At 41.3% G+C, this 7,464-nt stretch overlaps 1 protein-coding gene and 1 long non-coding RNA gene across 2 annotated transcripts; one reads left to right on the top strand and one right to left on the bottom strand.

Moving 5' to 3' along the window:
- Positions 1-1,136: 1,136 nt before the first annotated feature.
- LOC148862509 (cytochrome P450 94B3-like) lies at positions 1,137-3,333 on the bottom strand. The gene has a single exon (XM_088980012.1). It carries the CDS (start codon positions 3,204-3,206, stop codon positions 1,635-1,637), a length of 1,572 nt encoding a protein of 523 aa, XP_088836138.1. The 5' UTR covers positions 3,207-3,333; the 3' UTR covers positions 1,137-1,634.
- A 2,625-nt stretch (positions 3,334-5,958) lies between these two features.
- On the top strand, positions 5,959-7,464 carry LOC148862508 (uncharacterized). Its single transcript, XR_016110582.1, has 2 exons — positions 5,959-6,508; positions 6,641-7,464. It is a non-coding gene; the product is annotated as an uncharacterized LOC148862508 (long non-coding RNA).

The following is a 7,464-nucleotide window of genomic DNA, read 5'->3' as shown; positions in this document are numbered from 1 at the left end:
AGAACAAAGAATATGACAAGAAATTAATTTGGACATATAAGCATAAAACCATAAAAGATTGTGCAAAGCATGTTTTTAATATAAAAAGTTAAAAAGATTGGTATGATAAACCTGTATAATATATTAAATATATTCATATATACGAGGAAGGGGCTAGAAGAGTTGGGGGGAAGACTGAAAAGGAATGTGTGGAAGTAACAAGAAATGATTTAAGGGCCAAATTAATATATTTTATGTTGCTGATGGACTCCATATAATTGGGAGAATGCTTAAATGATGATGGGTGATGTATGTAAAATACTTGAATATTAAAATGTATATAAAACTAAAAAAAAATAAAATTTGGTGGGGAGGGTAAATGCAAGATTGAATCTCATACCGATAGGAATTATATCCACCAAAATTGTCACCTGAGAAAGCTGGTCTCAGGGGGCCTATTTAGGGTGGGAAACAAGTCCTCTCCCCATGTATAGGAATGGTTGTTCGGAGTGAAGTTCATATTCCTCATCCCCAACCCCAATTTTTAAGTAACTCCCCATCTTTGACATCGAACCCCATTGGGGAGAGAAATGAATCTCCATCCCTGACCCTTAATGGAGATGGGTTCTCCATTGGAGACTTCAATCCCTAAATTATTATTTTTTAATTGAAAGTTTGCTTTAGAAAAAAAAAGAAAAGAATCATTAATAAGTTAATTTAACACTTAATTGACATCTATTTGAGTTCAAATGAGTAAAAATCTGAATACAAATAATATTTTAAAATGTTTAATATATGTATATATATTTTCAAAGTTTAAAATATAAATATAATATTTAATATTTTACAGTTTTTTTGTTAAATTAATATATTACATTTAGGGTTGGGGTTGGGATGGGGACTCCGCTCCCCATCTCTGATCGGGTATATGAGTTAATCCCCCTCCCCATCTTATAGCAATTTCAATAACGTAACCGACCTGATCAGGAAAATTGCCATCATCTACCCATGTATACACATCAGGCCTATACTATTGTTGATTTTTTAAATATAAAATTCAGATAATAATTAATAATACATATTGACTATTATGTTCCTGTCACTTAACTGATATGCTTAAAATACAACTGAGAAAAAAAATCCAGAAAAGAAAGTAATGAAACTAAAAAAACTGAAATGCCATTTTGAAAAAGATTTTTATTAGGTTTTTATGATTCACTACCCCTTGAATTTTGATTCATTCCCCAATCCCCACCAGTGAACAATAAAAACCCTGCCATTTTTATAGATAGAATGATGATATATATATATTCTTACAGGTACGCAGATCAAGTGGGTTGTACCATGACTAATCAATATCACAAGTTCACAACCCAATACTCCCCAATCCCTCTCTTTCAGTCCTTCTGATACGAGCTTCTGATCTGCACTGTAGACTGTACTATACGAGCCCTGAATTCGCCTGAATAAGAAATAGACTAGGAATTAACGAATTAGGAAATAACTTTGTTGGTGTCATCGACAACAAAGTCTTTAATAGGTCCAGGGCTCATCAAATCACCATCAACTCAACATCCTCACTTTATAGTGTTTTACAGAGTCTGAGTATAACGCAAGCATCTAGCTAATAACCAAATCGTGGGTAAATGTAAACCCTAACTTTGTTCATGACGGATAGTCTGCCCAGCCCTTTGTCGGACCACCACATTGACATTGAACCCCCCGGCCATGTGTGCCGTGAGCAGAGGCACAAAAACCGGCTGCCGCTCCGAAGCCACCGGCCTCAGTTCAAACCGCCTCAATATCGACGCCACCACATACTTCATCTGAATAAAAGCCATCTCCTTCCCCAAGCACACCCTCGGCCCCGCTTGAAACACTGGGAACTTGTACGGGGATACCTCCTTCAGAGCTCCGCCTTCCTTGTCCGGTTCCAGAAACCAGCGGTCTGGCTTGAACTCCAATCGATCCTTTCCCCACAAGCTTTCCATCCTCCCCATCCCATACGGAAAGTATGTCACCCTGTCCCCAACTCCGACCTTCGTGCCATCCGGCAGCGTGTCATCCCGGACGGAGTGCTTCGAGTCCCAGGCTACCGGAGGATAAAGCCTCATGGACTCGCAGAGGCAAGCTTTCAACAATGGCAAGTCTTTCAGAGCTTCGAAATCCAATGATTTCCGCTCGTCGTTGCCAAGTGCCGTGACTACTTCCTTCACCACCTCTTTCTCAGTATTGGGGTGTCGGGAAAGCGACCAGAAGAGCCACGTCATTGCCGCCGATGTTGTGTCCCTTCCCGCCATTATGAAGCTTATGACCATGTCTCTGGTCACATCGTCGTCGTGCCCGGCTGATATTAGCCTCGACAAGAGATCTCCGTTGTCGTGTTCTCCTCTGCTTTCTCCCGCCGAAATTTTCTTCTTCTTGTCTCGAATTATCTCCTCAACGGATCTGTGTACGTCTTCGATAGCTTGCTTGAGTTGCCACTCGGAGCCCATGCGCAACAGTCGCTTAATCTTCCAGACGGCAAAAACAGGCGCCGCTGCGCGTCTGGCGCTTATCTCTGACGCTACGTCGAATGCTCTCGCCAAAGGCGATATGGTCAGTGAGGCGTCCAAGCAACCAGGGTCCATCCCTAACGACACCTTGCAAACCGTGTCGAACGCGAACCTCCTTAGCAGCTCCTGCATGTCGACCACCTTATTATTCGCCGAAGCCGACTCCAATAAGGGCAGCAGCCGCTCTTCCACCTCTTCCACCAGCGTCTTCACCACGAACTCCCGCAGGGATTTGGTCGTGAACTCATGGCTCACTAACTTTCGCTGAGTTCGCCATAGCTCCCCATCCACATTGAATATGCCGTAGCCCAGAAGGTCGCCGAGGATCTCAGTGAAAGGCTTACCTTTAGGGAAATTAGCGAAGTTGGTTCTGAGCATGTATTCAACGTTGTCGGGGTTTGCTGTAATGACAGTCCGCCGTGCACCTAGGCGTTGCACCACGATCGTTTTCGTGGGTGACTGGGCCAAGAGCTCAGTGTACCAGTCCAAGAGCCGGAAGCGGTTCTTGTAGAATGAGATCAAGCACCCAATAAATGGGTAGGAAGCCGGACCATGGCCGGAAAACATACCGGCGCATTGGTAATAGAGTCCATGAAAGAAAAATAAGAAGAAGACTACCCAGGAGAAAAGCAGAATTCCTTGCAAGAACATTATAAAGAGAGGGAGGAACATGACTAGTTGTTGTTTCAGGAAGAGGGAGATACACAGATAAGAATAGAGAGAGAAAGAAAGAGGGATTTCTGGAGTTGAGGAGGAGAGGGAGAGATTGCTGATACTTGAGGCGGATGTGCTGTGCAAGCTTTCCGGGAGGATAAGATATATAGAATGGGAAGTAGACCGACCATTTCACAATTTTCTTTTGGGCGAGGAAAAAAATAAAAAGAGAGGGAAAAAAAAGTCTTCAGGGCTGACTTTTTTGTTTGATAGAACGCTCTGAGGTCAGATCGTCTGTCCCTTAGGGACAGAGAAATTTCTGTCCCTCCCAATGGCGATCAAACACGTCATTGGTCCCACTTAATACTGACGGAGTTCAGAATTAACACCAACCTATTTCCATTCTTTTTATTTTCATTTCTCTCCTGCGTTGTATCCCTCCTATATCGTTCAACAAGAGGCAAACATGCTACAACCACCGACATTCATCTCTTGTCATTGAGATCACAAAGAAGCATCCGGAGGCGGCTTTTCTAAATTTAATAGATTCCAAGGAAAACAATTGGTTTCAGATATTCCGATCTACTTATCATATGACGAAGGAAGTAAATGATATAACCAAACGATGAAAGCGACTGAGTGCCATTTCTCTCTTACCCTGTTTCTATTCTCAAATTCCAATTTTCAGGTGCTCTCTGGTTTATTGCAGGGCACGCAATGGCTCTACATAATTGAAATGTATGAAAAACTATGCACCTTTGAAAAAGCTAATGGCTCCTCATCCTGTTGCCACTTAATAAAACATCTTGTTAGCTTTTATCTTATATAGTAGTTCTCTATTATTGTACCAGGAAGGCAACAACTATTATCGGATTCCAGCATATATGCTCTATTAATATTTTTACTTGTGAGGAAATGACTTTTTACTTTTCTTTCTTACTAGATAAGTGATATATGCAGCCTACCAACAGATTAAAAAGAAAAGATGGTAAATCATATGGATTTTGTTTCTTTATTTTTAAGTGAAAAGAGTAAGTTCTAGGTTTTGGGAGACGATGAGGATGAGGAGGATCCCCTATTTCATACATACAGTAATAGATTAATGAACTTGGGGAGTTGAGAACTTAGTGAAGCTTGTAAGACAAATTCCATGCATTTCTATCACCTGAAAAAGATTCACGCCTAATCCATGGCAATGGAGATTTTGCTTCCCATTTCAACTTTTTTTTTGTTTTTTTATTAAAAGAAAATCGATACTTGGAATTTATGAAATTAATTTTTCTGTGTGGAGGAATCTCATTATCATTTCAACTATCCAGATATAGCATATCGACCATGTCTTTATTCTTTTCGAGCCGAAGATTATCTACCGGTGGAGGAATCTATTGTCATTTCAGACGAGAAAATTATTCACGGTTACCCTGAACATTAGTAGAGGAAAGGCAGAACTGAAAATCGGTGGTTATAGCATGTTCGGTTGAACAAGAGAGAAGTGAGATAGAGCAGAAGAGAGAAATGAAGATAAAAAGAATGGAGGTGGGTTGGGTGCTTAAACGAAAACAAAAAGAAATTTGAATTCCGACAGACATTAAGTCTTAAATTCCTTCAATTATAAATGAGACCAATGACGTGTTCAATTAATATCGGTGGGGACAGAAAATTTTCTAGCCGACAGACGATCTGAACTCTGGGGCTCTGCGCTTCTGGTTCTGGCTTTCCGAGGTGGGCCTCTAGTTACCTATGCTTTGGTGAAAACTGAAAAATCCGGAGAGCCCAAATCGGCTTTCAGTCAGTGTTTTGTAAGGGCTCTCGCTGTCCGTGTTTACAGTTCATTAAGTCGACATTTCAGGCAATACACAACATTAATTGTTAACATTCTCTGGCTCGGAACTTCATTCAGACAACAAGCTTACTGTAATTAATTCGTTTTCTCTTTCCAAACTTCCCCATTTCAATGAACTTCAATCCTTTTGTCTGGCACAGAAACAGCTTAAACCAGCCAAATTAATACTAATGTCGCAAGATCAAGGCAGGGAGGAGCAAAACTGTGAAAGTAGCGAGGTATATTGAAGAGGAAGAAACCTTTGAGCGCTTTTGGTGGAATATTGAGCTTCCAAAACTCCCACTTGTCGACATTAATGGGGGTGCTATAGTATCATTATCGTTTATCCTTTCAGTCCAAACCAACTTGGTAGAGTTTTCTTCCCTCTTTTTCTTAATTTCTTGGTACAAGTGTCGGCGACCAAGAGACCCACTGATTAGTGGATTTTCAATCTTTGATTCATTCGCAATTTGCAAATGTGTGGGCGTATGTGCGTTCTTGCGCGTGTTCTGTCGTGTTCAATTCCTTTGGCTAGTATCTGGTTTCTAACTGCCAACTGGTTCGAATCCCACCTGCACGAGGGTTGAAAAAAACCTGTCATATTCAAATCTGAATAAACTCAATGTCAACACAGGCACAACGTGGATATATACACTTTATACAGTGGTGTATTTTGACGATTGATGCTGGTTCAGTCAAGAAATCATGATCACTTAATGTTTGATTAGGTGGGTGTGTCTTCTGTCTTGGGTCTATGGCCAGACCAACTTGCCACGTGTTGAATCCCCAGTAGAACTGACGTGGAAGCTGAAGCAGCCATAGACGAAACGGCGGGCTAAGTTAAAGCTAAGGTGAATTGAGTAAATAAAATGCAGCACGTGGTGGAGCTAGTAATGACAAATCCTTCCAAAACCACTCATATTTGGGGAAGGCTTATCCCTTTCTTTTGTGTTTCATTCTCCTCGCTCTTCGTCCACACGAGAGAGAGAGAGAGAGAGAGCCCGCTGTCTTGTTAGTAACAGAAGAAGAAATTCAATTAAATATCTCGATCAGAAAAAATCGGCGCCGTCCCCTTTTAAGCAAGGGAAGATAACGACGATACAAAGGGGAAGGAATCAACCGAGCCTTTGGCACGAAGGAAGGATCAGTCCTGGACATTTGTTCACTGTCGACACCATTATCGTGCAATGAGTTTTTGGTTTTGGACAAGCAAATTAAATATCTCGATCAGAAAAAATCGGCGCCGTCCCCTTTTAGGCAAGGGAAGATAACGACGATACAAAGGGGAAGGAATCAACCGAGCCTTTGGCACAAAGGAAGGGTCAGTCCTGGACATTTGTTCACTGTCGACACCATTATCGTGCAGTGGGTTTTTGGTTTTGGACAAGCAAAATCCGATAGGCTGTCCACCGTCCAAAAGGACGGTCCAAAACCAAAACGTCGAGTGAGTGGTCTTGATTCGAACTACAAAAACGATCAAACAGACAAACACAGTCAGGTCCTATCTCAATCGAATCCCACTTTTTTTTAACCAGCATGTGGGCTTTATAATCGAAGTTCCTCTCCATAAAAAAATTGAACTTTGCTTTCCGCTTTTACTCATGATCATGGATGAATATACATGTAACAGTATCAAACGAAAGATGCTGTTTGGCTCCTCTCAGCATTTCTTTTCAGCGCATACGAAAGGGAAAGCGATGGAGCTTGCTGCATGCGTTGCGCGCCGCTCTTTGAGGACATGCACGCACAGTGTTTGTGAAAAGTGTCAATTGGGTTGCTATAGACGTAAGCTTGCTTTCCATCTTATCTGGGGATTCTAATTCTTGCTCGAGATGAGGAAGAAAATGGAGGTGATCGTAATTTCCATCCATACTGATTAAAACATCTCGGTTTGCTGCTTGTGATGAATTCTATACACTTCACAGTGAGTCCACTCAGTTGATGGAGTTGACTTTCGCTCCTTCTACAAAACACGAAGGGGTCCTCTTCACGGTGGATGCTAAACCCACGTCATCGAAAATTACAAAAATTTTCAGAAACCAGGAGACCTTTCATTTTTTTTATTTTTTTATTTTTCTTTTCCTCCTGTGTTGATGGGCTCCACCCAGACTGTGGTCATTTGTGCAGCATTTGTAATGGGTATCACCAATTTTGCACGAGAATCCAGTTATTCTTGTGCAAAAATTCAGCAGAAGGCGATGCATCAGAAATTAGCTGCATTTGATTATTCTCATGTCAGCCATGGTTGTCCAATCTCTTTGCATGCATGGATGGCTGACGTGGGTGGGACATTATAAATCTAACAGTTCCTGACATAAACAGTGCAGCTAATCTGGAATTGATTCAACCTGAGGAATTAGTTAGCTATAATTAACAAATTTGACAGTGGAGGAATATGCTCTTTTGTGATTTTAAGTATAAGAATAGAATACAATAAAATGGAGTTTTATATTA

Source organism: Nelumbo lutea, chromosome 3 (genome assembly GCF_056320005.1).
Source record: "Nelumbo lutea isolate HS-2025 chromosome 3, American lotus-T2T, whole genome shotgun sequence".
Lineage (NCBI taxonomy): Eukaryota > Viridiplantae > Streptophyta > Magnoliopsida > Proteales > Nelumbonaceae > Nelumbo > Nelumbo lutea.
This window is presented reverse-complemented; position numbering and strand designations above follow the sequence as displayed.